The sequence below is a fragment of the Tamandua tetradactyla genome, chromosome 4 (genome assembly GCF_023851605.1).
Source record: "Tamandua tetradactyla isolate mTamTet1 chromosome 4, mTamTet1.pri, whole genome shotgun sequence".
Lineage (NCBI taxonomy): Eukaryota > Metazoa > Chordata > Mammalia > Pilosa > Myrmecophagidae > Tamandua > Tamandua tetradactyla.
This window is the reverse complement of record NC_135330.1, coordinates 180,363,138-180,384,888: the sequence shown is the minus strand read 5'-3', so window position 1 is coordinate 180,384,888 and position 21,751 is coordinate 180,363,138. Positions and strand designations below refer to the sequence as shown.

General features: G+C 39.2%; 1 protein-coding gene across 3 annotated transcripts in view; it reads left to right on the top strand.

Moving 5' to 3' along the window:
* The window catches only part of CARS2 (cysteinyl-tRNA synthetase 2, mitochondrial), a 94,186-nt gene that overhangs the window by 17,792 nt on the left and 54,643 nt on the right, over nt 1-21,751 (top strand). For all 3 annotated transcript variants that reach the window (XM_077158682.1, XM_077158681.1, XM_077158680.1), the window contains 4 exons: nt 572-643; nt 760-865; nt 4,055-4,138; nt 9,973-10,102. In XM_077158682.1, the coding sequence (XP_077014797.1) occupies nt 572-643; nt 760-865; nt 4,055-4,138; nt 9,973-10,102 (392 nt within the window). The remainder of the gene's footprint in view (nt 1-571; nt 644-759; nt 866-4,054; nt 4,139-9,972; nt 10,103-21,751) is intronic.

Here is a 21,751-nt window from a genome sequence, read left to right as displayed (position 1 = left end):
AATAAAAACAATTTGGTGACTTTAGATCTAATTTCATAGGATTTGAAACTTCTTACATGGCAAGATAAATCAATAAGAGCAATTTGGTGATTTTAGGTTTTTTTTGTTTGCTAGTTTGATGTGATTTTTTTTGGTCTTGTTTTCTTTTGCCTCCTGAGAGTTAATGGATAATATAGGAACTCTGATTTCTTGTTATTATGTAGAGTATTGATTTTGTCCTTGTCTTAGGAAAGCAGAGGGTGTTGTTTTAGTTTTGGTTTGCTTTTTATTATGTAATAAAAATCATGGCATTATTTCCTTTTTTTCTCTAATCAGATAACGGAGTCAGTAAACCTTTTTGACCAGCTGAGCAATGATATGTTTCATAACTAAATCCAATTCCCCCCTTCATGAGTGGGCAGTGCTAAACCGAGGCCACAGTGGGACCACATGACACAGCTCTTCTGTCTGCCTAGGATGGTCCCATGGAAGAAATTAGCTTCCTTTGGGTGCAGAGGGGCCATTGTGCCTCTGTTTGGTTCTGTTGTTGATATTCCAGACTTATTAATATGTTTACCTGTTAATCTTGCAGATGAATGTATCACCCACTTCTCTTGCCAGACTCTATGAAGAAGATTTTAAACAAGATATGGCAGCCTTGAAGGTAAAATTTGTTGTTGATTTTTTCCTGCTGCGAGTATAAAAAGCTTGAACAATGAAAATCAGTTGTGGCTGACCTACAATCATTAACTAAGGAAACACTTTATTTTATAATTTCAGGTTCTTCCACCCACGGTGTACTTGAGGGTAACTGAAAATGTTCCTCAGATCATTTCTTTCATTAAAGGAATAATTGCTAATGGGCATGCTTATTCAACTGTAGAAGGTAGGGTTTCTGTTAAACCTGATTGTTGGTAGGATTTTGAGAAACTAGACGCATATTTATGAATTGTTGGAACACTCGTCAAACATTTTATTGTCTTTCTTGATATGACTCCAAATTGAAAATGTTACAGACTTTTCTGCAATTACTGTATCTCTTTGCAAATCCATTGACTCAGTTCTTTTTAAGAGTATGTCCCACAGACACGAGAAGAGACAAATAACTAGAGATCTAGTCTAGAGAAAACACCTTTGGCAAAATATTATCAATCATAGATGTTGATGAATCTAGATGTTAGGTATACAAGTGTTCATTGTATGCCTTCAACTTTGTTTACAAATTTTCATAACTGAAAATTGGAGACAAAAGTAGTACCTCTGAAGACCCACACCCTTTTTGTTCTAGATATTACTCGAGACATTCTCTCTGTGTGGGTGGATAACCTTTTTTATGGACCTTTGGAAGTAAGTTTCAAACATCATGACTCCACCCCTGGATGCTTCAACATGCATTTCTGACTAATAAGGATGTTTTCCTACATATCATTATCAGATCTAAGAGAGTTAACAGTAATTCCCTAGTCTCATCAAATATCCTCTCCATTACCCAGTTGCCGCCCAAATTTCTTTCATGGCTGTTCCCCCTACCAGCCCCAAACAGTCTCTAATCAAGATCATGCATTGCATTTGATTGTTGTGCCTCTTTGGTTTAAAACGGTTTCCCTACTTTTACCCCATTGTTGTAGACTTTTTTTCCCATGCAATTTTATTGAGATATATTCACACAGCATAGAAATCATCTGGTTATGGACTTTTTCAAGAGACTAACTGATCAGTTGTCTTATAAAAGGTCTCACATTCCGGAATTGTGTGATTATTTCCTTCTGATAGGGTTTAATTTGTTTAAGCAGTTACTCTGAAAGCTATCTGACAAAAAGAAACGTTTTGCTATTTTACATGATTAAGCATTATTCATACTTTTCTCATTTCCAGCCATTTTTCCTAAATCCAAATCCTACCCTTCTCTCAAACCCCAACCAAAGACTTATCTCTTTGATGAAGTTTTTGCTTTTCAACTAGAGCTGAAAGTGAACTTACTTTCGTACCTTTTATGGCTGTACTATATCATTTGGTAGCCAGATATATGTTGCCCTGTTTTGCTGTTTCATGTTTTTGTGTTTGGTCCCCATCTAAATTATAAATTCTTAGGCCATAAATACCTTTTGCTTTTATTAAATAATACTTTATGGTATCCAGCCCAAGGTTGGGGCTTTGTAGGCATTGAAATGCTTATTGCAAGTGGATAAAAAACTATAGAGCATTATCATAGGCACTGTATAGGAATTACTGGACTGAAAGCATCTTTCTTTTACTGGTACAACCTGAGAGCCAAAGATAAATGTTAGGGATCCTCCAGACTCCAATAACTATGTTACTGAATTTAGTCAATAGCCTATGCATGTAGAAATACTTATTGTTTTATACGTTATCTAAGTTGCCATATTTAGATTTTATTTCCAAGCCAAATTTCTTTTAAAGGGTGTAGGTGACTAAACTGGAGTTTGCTCCAGAAAATAAAGAAATTATTTGTCTTCTCTTGTGTAACTTGACATAAGAGATAGCCAGTTGGTTCCAGTTTTTTAAAATGAACTGATGAATGCTCGAGGTGTTTGGAGCTTCTCATCCTAACATACTTTAAAACTAGATGCTGTTCTATTGTTTTATTACTATGTGTCCTAGTTTTCTCACTGCTAAAGCAAATACCATGGCATGGGTTGGCTTAAACAGTGGGGATTTCTTGGCTCATAGCTTTGAGGCTAGAAGTCCAAAATCAAGACACCATCAAGGTGATGCTTTCTTCCCGAAGATGGGCGTTGTGGGATGGTGCTGGCAATGCCAGGTTCTTGGCTCTTTTGTCACATGGCAGTGCATGTGGCGGTCTCTCCTGGCTCCTCCCTTTTCTTCTGGGTTGACTTTTAGTCTCTGGCTGCTTCCTCTTACTCTCTCTCTGTGACCTTCCCTTTAAGGCCTTCAGTAATAGGATTGAGACCATCCTAATTCAACTGGACCACACCTTAACTGGAGTAACTTCTTCAGAAGGTCCTTTTACAAAGGTTCACACTCACAGGAATAGATTAAGTTTAAGAACGTGTTTTTCTGGGGTACTAGCTCCAAACTACCACATTATGTTTTACTGTAAATTCTTAATAATGGTTGAATTCTCGCCTGCCATGCAGGAGACCCAGGTTTGATTCTTGGACCATGCACCTCCTCCCCCCCAAAAAAATGAAAGAAAGAAAGGAAGGAAGGGACAATTAAAAATTTAAAAACTAAAATTAATGAAGATTAAAAAACTGCACCCATCATTGGGCCCCCATGATGAGCATGTGCATTAAATATGGTTTTTGGGTACACTGGTTTGACAGTGCAGATCTGTGATATTTCCCACCCTTAATTGGCACTGTCTCCTTCCTTGAGAGAAATGTCAGGCTTGGAATACAGAACAGCCTTTGCTGCTGTGGTGTGACTCTGAGTTAGCATGGGTTATTCTGTCTTCTAGACAGAGGTCTCAGCTCCGAGCATTTTACTTCTCAGCTCTGCTTCTTTCTACTTTATGTTTGGAGATAGGAAAGGGTTAAAACCAACTATGCGTGGTTTTGGTAACTGTTATCTTTTACCATCAATCCAAAAAATGGACCATGTATATTTCTGAAAAAGAACAGTTGCATAGAAACTTTGAGTGTAGAGAGATTTTCTTTTTTCTTCTTACTTTTTATTGTAGTAACATATGTACAACTCAGAACTTCCTATTTGAGCTGGTGTTTGTATTCTAAATAAAAAATAACTGTTGATACTTAAAGAAATGGTTTCTTTATTAATTGGTGTGTAACTTAAAACCCAAAATCTGAATGAATATCCATTAAACTTATCTTCTCTTTTCCTGTTAAAAAGTACCGTCTAAACATTTTACAGAGTTGACACACTTGTGTTCTCACTTTCCCATCCATATGATTTGTACAAATGCATGCTTTTATAATACAATAATTTTTTTAATTTCTGGCTTTAAAATTTAATAAAAGGGACCAAAGTAAGGCCAAATGCCACATTCTAACTTTTTAGATATTAAACTTATGTAGGTACTGGTTTTTAAAATTAAGAAATGACAAATTTCCTAATTATCTTTTAAAAACAGGCAATGTCTACTTCGATGTGAAGTCTAGAGGAGATAAGTATGGGAAACTAGTCGGAGTGGCCCCTGATCCCCTTGGAGAACCAGGTGGGTGGACTGTCCCTAAGTGAGCCCTCGGGGTGCACCTAACCTCTTCCTTGTGTCTTAGGTTCCGGGGAGGCTGAAATTTAATTCGTTTTCTAGAGTGCTTAAAACGTGGGGCATATAAATCAAAAGAGCAAGTGGAACGTCTTCTTCCCACTCCCGCCGCTTGTCCCCCAGCTCTTCTCCCTGGAGGTGACACTTCTCGCCCATTTCCCATGTTTCCTTTCTGAGATCTTTGCATGTGAACAAAGATGTAGCTCCTTTACATCTTACTTTTATTGTATATTAAATTCCCATATGTATTTGAATCTATTTCTGTACTCTCTTCCGGTCTAACAGTGTGTTAGATCAAAATCATTTTTATAGAGGAAGAAATAAGAATTTAGAATGAAATTAAGCATAACTTTTAAAGGCTCCTGTTTAAGGAAACTAAACCAGAACAGCAGCAAAAAACCCTTTAAGACAAATTGTCCAACTATGTCTGTCTTCAAGTTTTAACCTCCTACTTCATAAACTGTGCCATTTAAATCTAATTAAAAGGATTATTTGTGTTCTCAGAAATGTTACTTTTACCCAATCATTAGTTTTCTACTGACCTCCCTACTAGGGCCAGAACAAAAAATTCCTCCATCAAACCAAGTGGGTGGTTGTTTTGTGCCTCATGAAAGTAGAGGAGGAGTTTCTAATAGTTACGCATTCTCTTATCAGCAAACCTTTTGACAATGAAAATTATTTGCTTATGCAAAGGCAATATACAAATAGCAGTAGAAAATTAAGAGATATAATTATGCAAAGCAAAGGTAATGAAAGCATTCATGCCCTCACAGTGAAAAAATTTAATACCTTGATGTACATTATTTGAGAAGCAATATATATATATTTTAAATGTATATCGTTACAGTAATGTAACAACATAAAACAGGCATAGCGCAGTGATTTTTGGAGAGTGAGCCATGTGTACAGACACACAGGCCCTCACTTCTTACTGCCCTAGCCCCAGCCCTTCCTGCCCACCTCCTCAGTAGGAACCACATTCCTATTACGTATGCACCTCCTTCTTTAGTGGTTTTATTACACAAGCATGTATCCTTAAACACAAAGCTTAGCCTTACATGTCTTATATTTTTTTAGGATGTTTTTAAATCTCTGGCTTCCCCTTCCATACTTGTTCCCCTTGCACATTATTTGATGAAGAAACCTCATTTGTCTTACAAAGTTCCCTCAGTTGAGATTTTGCTAATTCAGTTCTCCTCGTGGCATGTAAGGTTAGCCTCTGTCCTGGGTAGTTTTTGCAAATTGGTAGTTTAATCTGGAGGTGTAATCAGATTCTGAATTTCTGAAGAAGACTAGACTTTATAGCTGTGTTGAATTCTTTATCAAAAGATACACATGGTTTGATTGTCTTTCTGTTATCAGCCATCGATGTTCTAGGCTTAGATCCTCAATTCCAATAAGAGGCTGTACAATCACAATATCCCAATTCTATAATTTCTTCTTCATTTCTTTGTCAGAATACTTTTATAGAGACAGATTGCTATTGGTTTATACAAAGGAGGAGTTTTCATAGAAAAGGCAGGGTAAATGCTTGAATCTGTTTTTTTTTTTTTTTTAAGTTCAGATATCCCCAGCCATGTTTTAATGTTTTATTAATAGGAATCAGAACAATCTCTGAAGTTTCCAGGTTTTCCTCAATTCAAGTTTATAGACCCTGTGTCATGACACTTTTTCTGTACACTCAGGATTTTAGAGATAAATTCAGATTGAAAGCTCACTTTTAATATATTTCCTTCCTTTACAGTATTCAGAATATATACACTTTTTTAAAAACATTTTTTTAATGAGAAATACCCACATACGTACATTCCAACCATATTATACAATTAATGGATAACGATATCATCACATAGCTGTGTTTTCTTCACCATGGTCATCTTTAGAACATTTGCATCACTCCAGAAAAAGAGATAAAAAGGAAAAAAACTCATACATCCCATACCCTTTACCCCTCCCTCTCATTGACGCACAATGTTTCAGTCTACGCAGCTTTACCTTTTATATCCCCCTATTATTTATTTGTATTTATCAAAAAAACTCGGCTATCTTGGATAAAAAAGCATCAGACACAAGGTTTTTATAATCACACAGTCACACTGTAAAAGCTGTGTAGTTATACAGTCTTCTTCAAGAATCAAGCCTACTGGAACACAGTTCAGCATTTTCAGGTACTTCCCTCTAGCCACTCCAATACACCATAAACTAAAAAGGGATATCTATATAATACATAAGAATAACCTCCAAGATAACCTCCTGACTCTGTTTGAAATCTCTCAGCCCCTGAGACTTTATTTTGTCTCATTTCTCTCTCCCCCCTTTTTGTCAAGAAGACTTTCTCAATCCCATGATGTGGGGTCCTGGCTCATCCCCAGGAGTCCTGTCCTGTGTTGCCAGGGAGTCATGTCCCACGTAGTGGGGAGGGCAGTGAGTTCACCTGCCATATTGGCTTAGAGAGAGCAGCAGCCACATTTGGGCAACAAAAGAGGTTCTCTGGGGTGGTTCTTAGAATTACCAGTGGGTGTAGCCTCTCCTTTGCAGGAATAAATATGTGAGTCTTTTACGTTATTTGCCAATTTTCTTAGGAAGGGTCGGTTTCCATATCATCCTTGAAGGAGACCAATTAGATTTTTTTTGTAATCGTAAAGGACATATGGACACAAAGATATATTTGATATATTTCAGCTCTTTGCCATTATTATTATTATCCTCAGTGATTCTCAAGTATTCCCTTCGTTTAGCATTGGAAGCTTCTTTAGGGTGGCTCCTAAGTCCTTGAACACAAACCTACTAGTATTTGCAGGTTTTGTTGTGATCTACCTGATAGGGCAGGGTTTTACTGGCTCATATTGTACATTTTCTGTCCCAGATATGGAATAAATAATTTTGCCTGGAAGCCCTGATTTCTTCTGGTAGTAAATGGTATTTTGAGAGTACAGTATGAGCACCAAGGATGCTCACTGTTACAATCAGTCATTGTTTCTAGGTCTTTTCAGTGGGCAGAGATAAGAAATAAACACACACACACACACACACACACACAAGATATCACATAAGGTCATACTGATAATCAAATTCAGGACTACAGGAATTTACTTAACTGTTCTGTTTTACATTAGTTCCTCCTTTTTCCCTATATGGGAAATGCTGGTATTTAAGAATACCAGGTGTGATAGAATATCCAGTGATAATTCATTTACTTTATCCCACATGATAATCCAGCAGTTTCAGAATAACAGTTCTTACACTGCTACCAACATGATTGTTGAAAACGGCTAAAAAGAGTTTGTTTGGGATTTTTTTTTTTTTTTGGCTTATGTCCTTCTCGTTTTCTTTCCATTTTTTTTTTTAAGAGGTTTACTATGTCTCCATTGTCAGAGCATATAGCCATTACATATTAGTACATTTACTCCCTTAAGTCTCTTACGTAGTCTTAGCTCTGCATAAATATGTTAACACCCACCACTAGTCTGTAAGTTGATTTCTCTCCGGTTGGTTGGTCATGAAATTCGTTCTGTATTAGATTCTGAAGGAAGAACCCTTTCTTGGGAAGAGTAATCTGAACTTTTGCTTTTTTTTTTTTTTTTTTTTTTTTTTAAAGACAGAGAGAAGGAAGGAAGGATGGAAGGAAGGAAGGGAGGAAGAAAGGGAAACATTTTCTTGTTTTATTATATTTTGTTTGTTTGTTTGTTTTTTTTTTTTTACATGGGCTGGGGCCGGGAATCGAACCGAGGTCCTCCGGCATGGCAGGCAAGCACTCTTGCCCGCTGAGCCACCGCGGCCCGCCCCTGAACTTTTGCTTTTTAATGGCAGTTTGCTGCCTTCTTCCTTGAAAGTCAGTTTGGCTGGATACAAAATTCTTGGCTTAAATTTTCTGTCCATATAGATACTTAACAATCAGTCATTGTAAACCAGCAGCCCCATTGGTTTTCACTTTTCTGACTCCTGAATCTTCAACCAATCCCTTTCTACCAGCTTTTTCGTCTCAGGCAACAACATGTATCTTAAACATGTCTTTCCATTTTCTTCTGTCATGTGTTGTTGCAGTCTAGTGATTATCTAATTTCTCTTCCATTATGAATGAGTTGTTCTTTTTCACCCGGGTACCCAAACGATTGTTTATTTTTTTATTCTTTAAGCCTAGTCATGGACTAGAAGTGAGAATATGGTACCTCCAGTCTGACCTAAAAAGTATCAGCGTCTGCATACACACACAGAAGTTCAACGTCTTTAAATTGACGGCAGTTTAAGAAATGCCTGTCCCGTGTGCACAGGTGAGAAAGGTGTCCGGGAAGGCGCTGGGCACATGCTGCTTGTCCCTCCTCTTCCACCTGGGAAGTCGATTTTGGTGAATACAAGGCAGCCTGGCCCAGGGGCAGAGGGCTTCACAGTGGCCTGACACTGAACCTCAGTCATTTCCTTTTCTTCCCTTTAACAGGGCCCTGCAAGCATATCTTCCTTGTCAAGGGTGATTACTTTCATTGAGACTATTCAAAGACAATCCCTACAGAGCAGTTCCAGCCTTGAACATTCCCAGGAAAAGTAAATCACCTTGTGTGAGCAGCACTTCAAAGGACTAGCTTGATACTCTGTGCATACATCCTAATCCTGCCAGTAGGGAAGGGAAATCATGTTCCACACTTAGAAATGTGGAAAGTAGAATGTACTGTAGGAAATGTGGTTCTGTGTTAAAATCACATTCCTATGGGTGATGCATTTCTTATCACACCCAACACTTTCGCTTCTCTTTGTTCCCACTCATGCCGCCCCTCCCACCCGGAATGCTTGCTTTTCTCTTCCATTTGCCTGGTTTCTGTTCCATTCTTCAGAACTTTGCTCTGGTATCTGCCTCTGTGAAGCCTTGCCTTGTGTGTGTGTGGGGGGGGGGGAGTCAGGTAAGTATAACTTATGTTCTGTGCTTAGTCTTTGGGAATATTGATTTACTTGTTTGCCTTGGGCACTAGCCTGTGCACCTGGAAGGCAGGGCTTGCTCATGACGGTGCTGATCTGACCTTCCTGGTTTCTGTTACTTCCTTTCCGTCACTGTGTATGCGACAGCTAAGATAGGGATGATCAGCTCATTAACAGTTGAGCAGAATTGCCTTGAATCTGAACAACCAACATTTAAACTATAAAGAGAAATAGTATACTATTCTCTTATGGGGATGGGAAACCCCTTTAAAGACTGGGTGTAATACGTCCTAAAAGGTAGACAAGGTCCTAAATTTTATTTAATCTTTATTTGTGGCTTGAACCCAATATTCAGTCATTGTATAAATTTTAGCAGCTCTTTAACCTTCCTCTTCTGAGACCTTTTGTTTTTTTGCTTTGAATGTGATTAATACCTTTTGGTAATCCCTTTACTACATATGATTATTATCTCATTTAGAAAACTCACACTGCAGTTCACAGTTATAGATCAGTATAACCTTTCTCACACCATAGAATAAGGAAAAATGAGAATACTCAGTTTAGTACATCCCTCAGAGGCAGGCATCACTTGGTGTGCATTTGAAATCTTTGCTTATTTATTTAATTTACTGAAACTGGCTCTTACTGTTGCTATACCTCTTGCTTCTGGCACATTTCAGATAGAAGTATTTGGTAGTAATTCCATCTATCATGTGGGGAAAGAGAAAACTATATGAATGAGTAATGTGAAGTTACTTAAAAGAGGGAATAGAATTTTTGGAATGTTTGTTGTCTTCTCAGTTTCATAAAAGAAGTGTTATTTGCTTCTTTTAACTTTTACCCTGCTAATTAACCCTTTTTTTTTCTTTTGGCAGCTGATTCTGACAAACGATATGCCAAAGATTTTGCCCTGTGGAAGGCAGCTAAACCCCAGGAGATCTTTTGGGCATCTCCCTGGGGAAATGGAAGACCTGGCTGGCATACTGAATGTTCTACCATATCTAGGTACGGTTTTTCTGAATGCTTTGTGCATTATATATTTGTGTTAAAGTTCAAGCAGTGCATGATTTCGTCAGCAGAGGGTGTAGATGTAAGCAAGTTTAGTCTAAGAACCAGTGCAATGAAATAGAAGAAAAATTAGCCCTAGAGTATGACTAGCCATAAGAAGTAAAACAACGAAATCCATGACACATTTTTATTTCCATACATCGGCCCTTCCTCTTTTTAGCAGAAATGGCTGCTTTAGTTGCTCAAGTCTTGGTTTCCTAACACATACCTGCACATTCCCTGTTTATCTTCATTGCCATTGTGTGCTGGGTTTTGGAAAATGTTTGTCCAGGAGCACAGAGTGTCACCAGAATGACTCCGTCCTCCAGCTGCACCCAGCAGCTTGAGTATGCGCATAGAGCAGGACCTCCTTTGATATACAGAATTCTCAGGCACTTCTCAAGGACAGATGACTATTCAATGACCTTATTTTTACCTAGTCTGTCAATCAACAGACCGGCTCTTGTGCCTCCCCTACATCCTTACTACCACCCCAAAGCTGGTTCTTTATCAAATCCTGTCCAGCAGCCCCCATCGGTTTTCACTTTTCTGACTCCTGAATCTTCAACCAATCCCTTTCTACCAGCTTTTTCATCTCAGGCAACAAGTTTACATAAGACTTTTCTGTATTAATCTCCAGTCAAAGATCCTGTTTTATGGTCCAAACAAGCTACCATCTTGTTTGCCTTCTTTTCTCAGTGAAGCTTCTTGGAGAAGTAGCCTCTTCTCTCCGCTTTTCTCCGTCATCTGCTTTCATCCCCACTCATCCCTACTGAACCTGCTCTCCCTGGGCCACCAGTGACCTCACAGTCAGTGCCCAGTCACAGGATGCTACTCAGTCCTGTGCAGTCCCCAGGCTGGACCTAATACTTCCTCCTCCTGGAAACTCTGCTCTCCTTGGCTTCTTTGGAACAATTTTCTTCTGCTTTTCTACATCTTCTATGAACCTCCATCTCCTTTGTGCTCTTCTCTTTTGAGTATCCCTTAAATATCATCCCTCCCTGGCCAAATTCCCCTTTTCCTACGTTCTTCCTTGTTATCCTTCTTTCCTTGGTTTTAACTGTCACGTTTTTACCTGGCCGATCCTCTGACTTGTGGGTCCAGCTGCCTGCTGGGCAAAGACAACTGGATGCTGCAAAGGCACCTCAAAATCAATATCACTAAAGCTAACTTCACCTTTACCTTCTCCCATACTTGTCCCTTTTCTCTTATTCCCTATCTTAGGTAATATCTACCTAGTCACTCGAAACAGAATTTGAAAGAAACTCTGGAGATGTGCTGTCCATTGTAGTAGCCTTTACTCACACATGGCAGTTTAAACTTAAATTAAAAATATGTAAAACTTAGTCCCTCAGACACACTAGCCACATTTCATTGCTCAGTAACTACACATGTGCAGTGACTACCAAACTGGACAGTGTGGCTATAGAACATTTCCATCATCGCAGAAAGGTATTGGGCAGCACTATCTAGACCCTCTCCTCACCTGTGTCCAACTGGTCGATTAGTCTAGCTGATGGTTTTTTGTGTCCCTTCTGCCCCCACTATGACAGATTTACTCAATCTCTCCTCCCTCTTGTCTGTACTCAGTTCTGCTGGTCTGGGTTCCTTCAGCCTGCATCACAACTATTACAATACTCTCTTAAAGGACCTCTCTCCTGTTCAGACTTCATACTGCCATCGGGACAACACCAAAATACAAACTTGAGCAGTAACTGTCCTGCTTAAACTGTCACAGAGCTTCTTGTCATCTGTAGCATGAAGTGCATGTGCCTTAGCTTGTTCTTTCTGGCATGGCCCCTTAACAAATGTTCCAGCTTCCTTTCTCACTACTTCTGCTTTGAACCTATACTCTGGCAATACTGAACTCCTGTGGTCCCCTCCACCCCGTCCATCTGTTTCTGCTCATGCTGTTACACCTCTGGGAATGTCTTCTCATTGCTAAATGGCTCCTGTCTGTTTTTCAAGGCTCAACAGAGTATCACTGGGCTGGGCAGAGACCTCTTTCTTTGCTCTCCTCACTTTCTTGAACATCCTTCTCTCTGAGCCCTTCTCTGAGCCATATTATTTTGAAGCCATTAAACTGTAAGCTCCTGGAGGGCAGGAAGTGTGTTGTTTTCAACTTCTTTGTCCAGTCCTTTCCTCTCTCCCTCTGTACCACCCCCAGCCTCCCACCTAGAGCCTGGCACAGTGCTTAGTACATAAGTACCCACATCTTGGTTGTATTGAAGGGTGTTCTATTCAATTTCTCAAATGTTTTAATTGGACTTTCCTCCTGGATTGCTAGGTGTCAAATATGACAGTATTCCTTACCTAAGAGTTTGAGGAGGGAGTTTGACATTCATACAGGTGATTCTTTTTTTTTCTTTAAAGCATTTTTATTGAGATATATTCACATACTGTACAATCTAAATTGTACAATCTGTGGCTTTTAGTATAATTACACAGTGGTGCATTCATCACTACAATCAATTTTAAAACATTTTGATAATTCCAAAAACAAAAAACCCATATCCCTTGGCAGTCACCTCTCAATCCTTCTATCCTTCCCCAGCCCTAAATAGTGACTAACTTAATTCTAACTCCATAAATGTATTTATATTTATATTTTATAGAAATGGAATCATATAAATACAGTACATTGTGTCTGGTTTCTTTCACTTAGCATAATGTTTCATGTGGCTTTGAAAACATTGCAGTTTTTTTAATTAAAGAAATTGTAGGTTTACAGAAAATTCATGTAAAAAATACAACAATCCCAAATATCCCCCATTGTTCCACACTTTGCATTAGTGTAGTTCCTTTATGATTGATAAAATAATATTAAAATATTACTGTTCAATTGAAACACAGAGAGCACAGAATAAGAGGTCCTTTAATCCTATGTAGATTATTGTAATGCCTGGATATATCCTAGAGTATGTTAAGCAGATAATCAAAAGTATTGGCAAAGTCCCCTGAAGGATGGAAGAAAGAATATGGAACTATTAAACCTTACCATCAGGGAATCTTGTGATACTGTATCAAACTTTAGGGACTCCCAAATCAATAGGCCATGTCTGTGATCATAAGGCTTGCTCTTCTGAAGCTTATGTAGGTAGCGGAGAAACTTAGACTACCTATAGACATGCCTAAGAGTTATTCTGGAGGACCTCTGTTGTTGCTCAGATGTGGCCTCAGTCTCTCTAAGCCCAACTCTGCAAGTGAAATCATTGCCCTCCCCCCTGCGTGGGACATGACATCCATGGGTGAAAGTCTCCTTGGCAACGTGGGAGATGACTCCAGGGATGAATCCAGACCTGGCACTGTGAGATTACCAATTCCATCTTGGCCAAAAGGGGGAAAAGAAGTGTAACTAATAAAGTATCAGTGGCAGAGAGAGTCCAGATAGAGTTGAGAGGCTGCTCTGGAGGTTGCTCTTACACAAGCTTCAATTAGACCTTGCTACCTATCATAACCTGCCAATCCCCAACCAGGACCATTCCAGCCAATCCTAAAGAACACCTGGGGCAATATATAAGATTCCACAAGAGTTCCAGGCACTAGAGTAACTTGACAGAAACCTACAAGCTCCAGATGGGTCCCTGGTTCAGTTAAGTCCTGAAGCCTAGCCCAGCCTCTCCAGAACATCAGATGGTTCCATCTCCCTACCCCATATTAGTGACAGACCCTTCCAATATGAAAAATTTAGGACTGTCATAGCGCAAACAACCCTAAAGAGAATGATGGAAAGATCAAAGGTGATGGTCGAGCTAGACCTAGAATATAGGACTTAACAAATGAATATGAATGCTGAATCATTAAATTGATATCTCTTATTCTCCAGTATTTTAGGACAGCTAGAAGTAAAAACCTAAAATTGTGGAATTGTAACCAATGTAAAACCCTGAAATATGTTTTACAACTAATTGTGGTGCTGTGCTTTGAAATTTATAGCTTTTTTGTATATGTCATTTTTCACAAAAAAGTAGGAAAATAAGTCGATTATGATGATAAAAAAATATTTAAGCCCTCTAGCCTCCTATATTCTGGAGTGGCTAGAAGGAAAAATCTGAGAGGATCATATGATAACCCATAACAAACTCTGGGATCTGTCCTGTAACTACTTGTTGAAGAGTGCTTTGAAAACTATTGCTTTTTTCTTTCTTTGCTTTGTATATATGTTATACTATACAATAAAAAAGTAAAAAAAAAAAAAGTATTTACTATAGTCTGTAGTTGACATTAGTTATGTTTTTTCCCACATATACACCCTATTTTTAACACTTTGTAATAGTTATGTACATTTGTTACAATTCATGAGGGAACATTCTTACATTTGTACTGTTAACCACAGTCCATTGTCCACAGCAGGGTTCACTGTGATATACAGACCCCTGTTTTGTCGCCTGACTTTCCTTCTAGTAATATGCATGACCCAAAACTTCCCCTTTCAGTCACGTCCACAGTCATAATTCAGTGCTGTTAATTACACTCACTATAACATGCTACCATCACCACTCTGCATTGCCAGACACTTACAGTCTAAATAGAAATTCTGCCCAAACTGATCATCAGCTCCCCATTCCCTATCCTGTTTGTCCCCTAGGAACCTATAGATTCTGACTTTGAGTTTGCTTATTATAAATAGTCCATGTCAGTGAAATCATACAATATTTGTCCTTTCTTGTCTGGCTTATTTCACTCAACATAATGTCCTTAAGGTTCATCTATCTTGTCGCGTGTATCAGGCTATCTTGTTGTGTGTATCAAGATTCCATTCCTTTTTATGACTGAATAATATTCCATTGTATGTATATACCACATTTTGTTTATCCATTCAACTTTTGATGGACACTTGGGTTGCTTCCATCTTTTGGCTATTGTGAATCATGGCGCTAGTATTCATCGGTGTGCAAATAATCTGTTTGAGACCCCGCTTTCACTTCTTCTGCACATACATCTAGTAGCGGGATTGCCAGATCATATGACAGTTCTATGCCTAGCTTTCTGAGGAGCTGCCAAACTGTCTACCACTGTGACTACACCATTTTACATTCCCACCAGTAGTGAACACGAGTCCCTATTTCTCTACAACCTCTCCAACACTTGTAGTTTCTTATCTCTCTTTTTAACAGTGGCCATTCTGGTAGATATGAAATGATATCTCATTGTGGTTTTGATTTGCATTTCCCTAATAGCTAGTAATATTAAGCTTCTTTTCCTGTGCTTGTTAGCCAGTTGTATTTCCTCTTGGGGAAAGTGTCTATTCAAGTCATTTGCCCATTTTATAATTGGGTTGTTTCTTAATTGCTGAGTTGTAAGATTTCTTTATATATAGTGGATATCAAATCTTATTGGATATGTGCTTTCCAAATATTTTCTTCCATTGAGTAGGCTGCCTTTTCACTCTCTTGACAAAGTTCTTTGAAGCACAAAAGTATTTAATTCTGAGGCGGTCCTATATGTCTGTTTTTTTTTTTTTGTCATTGTTTGTGCTTTGGTTTAGGGTCTAAGAAACGGCTGCCTACCACAAGATCTTTTTTTTTAAATTTTTATCAGTAAAACCAGTCAGTATACAAACATGAACATTCTTAGCATATGAGCATTCCATACTTGGTGTGCAATCAGTGGCTCACAATGTCATCACATACTTGTATATTCATCACCATGATCATTTCTCAGAACATTTACATCACTCCAGAAAAAAGCAATAAAAAGAAAAATTCATACATACCATACCCCTTACCCCTCTCTCTCATTGACCACTAGTATTTCCCTCTACCCAATGTATTTTAACATTTGTTCCCCCTATTTATTTATTTATTTTTAATCCATATTTTTTACTCCTCTGTTCATACTGTAGATAGAAGGAGCATCAGACACAAGGTTTTCACAATCACACAGTCACATTGTGAAAGCTATATCATTATACAATCATCTTAAAGAAACATATCCACTGGAACACAGCTCTACAGTTTCAGGCACTTCCCTTTAGCCTCTCTAACACACCTTAAACTAAAAAGGGTATATCTATATGATATGTCAGAGTAACCTCCAGGATAACCTCTCAACCCTATTTGAAATCTCTCAGCCAGTTACACTTTATTTTGTCTCATTTCTCTCTTCCCCCTTTTGGTCAAGAAGGTTTTCTCAGTCCCTTGATGTTGAGTCCCAGCTCATTCATCACCCTAACATCAAAGCCAGATTAAGCTACTACAAGAAAAAATTACAGACCAGTTACTATGAGTACAGATGCAAAAAATCCTCAAAGGAGTCAGGAATAACGTTCTCCCTCTTGTTTTTTATTTTATTTATTTGCATCTTCTCTCTTTTTTTTCTTTGCCTGTCTAGCTAAGTAAGGGTTTGTCAATTTCATTGGTCTTCTCAAAGAACCAATTTTTGGTTTTGTTAATTCTATTGTTTTGTTTTGTTTTAAATTCTCAATTTCATTTATTTCTGCTCTAACCTTTGTTATTTATTCCCTTCTGCTTGGCTGTTCTTCTCCATCCAGGTGTGCTGTTAGGTCACTGATTTTGGCTTTACTTTTTCTTTTTTAATGTGTATGATGGGGTTCACAGTTCATTGTTTTTCCATGTGAGTATCCTGTTATTTCAGCACCATTTATTGACTTTTTGTTTGTTTGGGGAAGTGCATGGGCTGGGAATCAAACCTGGGTCTCCCACATGGCAGGTGAGAATTCTACCACTGAACTACCCTTGCACTCCTCTCTTCTTCTTTAATGTAGGTTTTAGGGTTGTAAATTTCCCTCAGAGCACTGCCTTCTCTGCATCCCATAAGTTTTGATGTGATGTATTCTCATTTTCATTCATCTTGAGATATGTACTGAATTCTCTTGCAGTTTCTTCTTTGACCCTCTGATCGTTTAAGTGTGATGCTTAACTTCCATATATTTGTGAATTTTCCAGTTTTCTTCCTGTTACTGATTTCCAGCTTCATTCCATTATGGTCAGAGAAATAATTTTTATTTGTTCCTTTAATTGGGACATATCTTCCTGTTTCTTAGTAGAGCTTGTGATTTTTTGGTGATGTCTAGGCCTTTGATTATCTTGGTAAGTTTACTCTGAAGGTCAGTTTCTCTCTCTTACCTAAGGTTTTATTGTTGATTGGCTTTGTGTTAAGGCTCTTCTTTGACACTTGGTTCAACTTTTTCTAGACCTTTAGAATTGCCCATCTTTAACTGATTAGATGTTTCCAGCTCTTTTTTCACTTGATTCTTGTCCTGGATATAGGATACAGTTTTCAAGATTATACTTTTTGTGCAATTGTTTTACCCCTAGGATAGAGCTTCTGTTCCTCTGTTTCTTCTCCAGGAATCTTAATCTGTTTGTTTTTCTTTTGCCTCTGTTTATTTGTTTTTTGGTTTGTTTTTTTTTTTCCACTCCTTTCATTGCCTCTATCTGCTTTTTCCTAGACTGCAAATTCTGGGAGGAGGGTCACCTCAGAGTGAACTTTCCTAGGTCAGTATTTTCCAGCCAAAGCAAGGCAACAACCCATGAGGCATTAGAGCGCAGAGCTACTCCAAAGAGCCCAGGGGAGAGAGTTAGGAAAGATGCCAGATGCCTTTTCGATGACTCCCTGAAGCTGTGCTTTCCTGGCCTGCTTAGCTGTTGGTGCTCTTCAGCAAGCATGCCCTCAGCCCTAAGGAGAAACTGTGTCTTTAAACCTCTACCTTCTCTGCTCTCATCCAGGGCAGGGTTGAAACAGTGACCATGGGCAGTCCCTCCCTAGGGAGAGCAAAACAGCAATTCAGAGCAGGGACCCAGTGATCCAAATTCACTGATCAAAAGCTGTGATCAGTGTTCAGCCATGCCCCACCCGGTTCCTAGAGAAAAAGAACTTCCAAGTCCCTCTTTATCCACAGCAGCCAGGCAGGCATCGAGACTTGGAGATGGTTGCCAGCATAGCCCACCTTGAGGCTTGGAGATGGTCGCCAGCAGCTGCTGCGGAGCAAGTTACAGTTCTTTACTACAGTTTCTCAGCTGCTTCTTCCTACTCTTCCAAGTCAATACCCTCCGGGCCTCTGCAGCCCCCAGAACTGTTGTTTCCACTAGCTTTTTTTAAGGAGTCCTGGAGCTCCCTACTGCACCATCTTCCTGTAAGTCTCCTGCATTTGTGATTCTTGACGAGTCATAGGACAGCATCTCCATCTAGGACTGCTTCGAATGAATGAGTCAGGAGCATGCGGCTCCCTTCCTCAGAAACAGCGTCTGAGTCCCAACTGTCTCCTGCTCCTTTCCTTCCACAGATCACACCAATTTAGCCTATCCTTGTTTGCTGAAAATAAGGTAATTATTCATTTGCTTAAGAGGAAAAACTAGTTATTATCTTAAGCAGGAAGCAAGAAAGGAGACAATAAAAGTACAGTATGGATGATCTGAGTCACAGGGTAAGCATCTTCTTTCTTGGCTAGTCTTCTTGGCTCTCCTAGGACTCAACACTGTGATTCTGCCTCATGCTGTGCCTGGGTCCAAGTCTGCCTGACTCTTAGAATGTGGCCAAAGAGAAATTGAGAGTAGAGAAGATGCTGTTCCTAAGTGAAAATCTTCACATGACTCAGTTTTATGGTTTTGATAAGTTCCATTAGCTCAGTGAAGAACAGCTATGGCTCATTAGATGGGCTTCTTGCATGCTGGCACAGAGAGTAATGGTGAATTCTGTTATTGGTTAGATTTATAGCCTTGGACAGTATCCTGAGAAGGTAAAAGATACCAGCACATAGGATATAAATGTCTTTTTCTCTTGAATGGGCAATAGCATAAGCAGGCAAGAGAGAGCATGAGCATGTGAAAATTACATTCTAGGAAAGCCAAATGGCATGGATCAAGTGGGCAGGAGAGAGGATCATATGATGGTGGGCAGTGCCCATGAGACCTTAAAGCAGTGAGCTGTAGGCTGCCTTATCTTTATTACAGCAGTGACTTGGTAAAGCCAAAAGGAAGGCAACGGACATTGTGCAGTACATATATGGAAAGCTTCTTTGAGGATACAAGAAGAGTGATTACCTTAGATTGTGATTGCAGGGAAGGTCTTACCAAAGAAGATGACTTGGAGAAGGAATTTTAAGAGGAGGAGATAAAGGAAAAAGGTCCTTACCCCAACAGAAAATAAAGCAAGCAAAAGGCTGGAGGTCTGATGGCCTTTTGTTCAACTTGACCAGAACAGTCATCGAGTGTGTGCTAGGGCTGCATGGATGTTAATTTGTGCAACTTGCACATCTCAGCATCATCCCTGTTGTCACAGGTGAAGGAGCCAAAGTGTGGACATATGTCCTGTGTCCAGAAATACACTTAAATAGCAACCTCCATAACATGTAATAGTTTAGGCTCTCAACAACTCCCAGAGAGGGGGGAGTTAATTTGTCATCACGATTTTACAGATGAGAAAAAGGTTGTGAGAGGTCAAATAATGTACCCGAGGTTTCACAACTCATAAGTGGTAGGGCAGTCATCTGAGATTGGTAAAGCTTTTTTCTTAGTATAAAAGATATTATTTCTGATTAAAAAGCAAAGTTGACCAGTGTGGATTTGGAGTCTTGCTCTCTGACTCTTCCTCACCTTGATCTTCCCAATAACATCATGGTGCCCTGTCCGTAGCCCACTGGCTGTAGTGCAGGGTGTGATGGTCACCTTCATGTGTCAGCTTGGCCAGGTGATGGTGCCCAGTTGTCTGATTGGGCAAGCGCTGGCCTGTTTGTTGCTGTGAGGACATTTCATGAACTTAAATCATGACCATGCTGGCTGCATCCACAGCTGATTACATTTGAAACCAGCTAAGGGGAGTGTCTTCTGCAATGAGTGACACTTAATCTAATCGCTAGAAGGCTTTTAAGGAGGATTCAGAAAAGATAATCACTCTTCCTGCTTCAACCAGCCAGCTTCTCCTGAGAGTTCATTGAGGACCTCCATTGGAGCTGCCAACTCACAGCCTGCCCTCAGATCTCGGACTCACGTAATCCCCATGGTTACATGAGACACTTTTATAAATTTTATATTTACAAATATCTCTTGATGATTCTGTTTCTCTGGAGAACCTTAGGGCATGTGAAGAGGAGAGTTGGGGTGTGCCTGGCCTGGCAGTAGGGCTGGACTGGGAGTTGGCAGAGATTGGGGGTGGCTGCTTCCCACATGAATTCAGGCCAGAGTCTCTGGTACCTCGTAGTCCCTGCCCACTTCACAGAGTTTCCAAACATCATTCAACGTGAATCAGCTGTAGGATAAAAGGGTGGCGCCTCCTCTCTTGATATGACATTTACCACATGGGCGTAAGACATGATCCTAACTCAGGGAAGCACTGAATGACTCAGCGCCCCGGAAACCTTGTCAGCGATGATAAGATGGCCTGCCGAGAAAGGGTTTTATATTGAGTAATATTTCTTTACTCTTGGTCTGAGGTAAGTTGGCTACTCATTTTTAAATTTTTTATGCTCCCCCCCTTTTTTTAAAAAGAATAATTATGGAAAACCAGACTTAGAAATGTTTAGTTCTCCTCATATGCAAATGAACTTGCATCTGTTCCCCTTTTTGCCTCTGGGTCCATCGGCTGCCGTGTCCTGATGTGTAGTAATGATAGAGATACATTGGATTGAAGTAATGTTTAGTGACGTGTTTCCACATCTGTGAGATGGGCTCCCCTCCCTCAGGCCTGAGGGTGGTTAGTACGGAGTTTCTGGTCTGTTACACTTTTCCAGGAGAGACTATGTTTAAGGTAGAGGAATTTTAGGCCAGCTCAATTGCAGTTTGCAATCATACATATTTTTCTTTGGAGTGTGACCTTACTCTCTTGTTGAGGTTCAAAGTTAGGGAGTCGAAGCAGCCACATGCAAGTCCTGGTTCTGCTCCTATTAATTTGTACTGAATTATTATTGTAAAAGGAATACCATCAAACTTACTGATATTACATACAAGGCATAGATTATATGAAAGACTAATGTAAAATATCCAGGGTGAATAGCTTTATGTGCATGTATATACTGATATGTGTGTATATGAATTTCTATCAGTTTGTTTCTTACTGAGAAGAATTTGGTAATCAAAAAGGATTCTTAGAAAACCATGCTACTAACCAGATACCTTACGTTAAGCCATACAGTATATTTTCCTGACTGTTTAAACACCTTTTCTTATTTTGACATTAGAAAGGTTGCAAAGATATTAAAAGAATTCCCATGTACTCTTCACCCATATTTCCTAAATATTAACATTTTGCCATATTTCTTTATTGCCCTCTTTCTGTCTTTCTGTACATACACGTATTATTTTTTTCTAAACTGTTTGAGAATAATTTGCAAACATGATGACCTTAACTGTGTACTTCAGTGTGTCTTTCCTTAAAGCACTCTTATTTAGCCACTATGCAATTATCAAAATCAGAAAATTACCCAATATAAGACTATTAGCTGATCTACAGACCATATTCACATTTTACCAGTTGTCCCAATAATGTTCTCTAAGGAAAAGAAAGTCCTGGAGCATGCAGCATTCACTTGTCTCTTTAGTTTCCAAAGCTTTTTTTTTTTTAATTACATGGGCAGGCACCGGGAATTGAACCCAGGTCTCTGGCATGGCAGGCGAGAACTCTGTCACTGAGCCACTGTTGCCCCCCTCT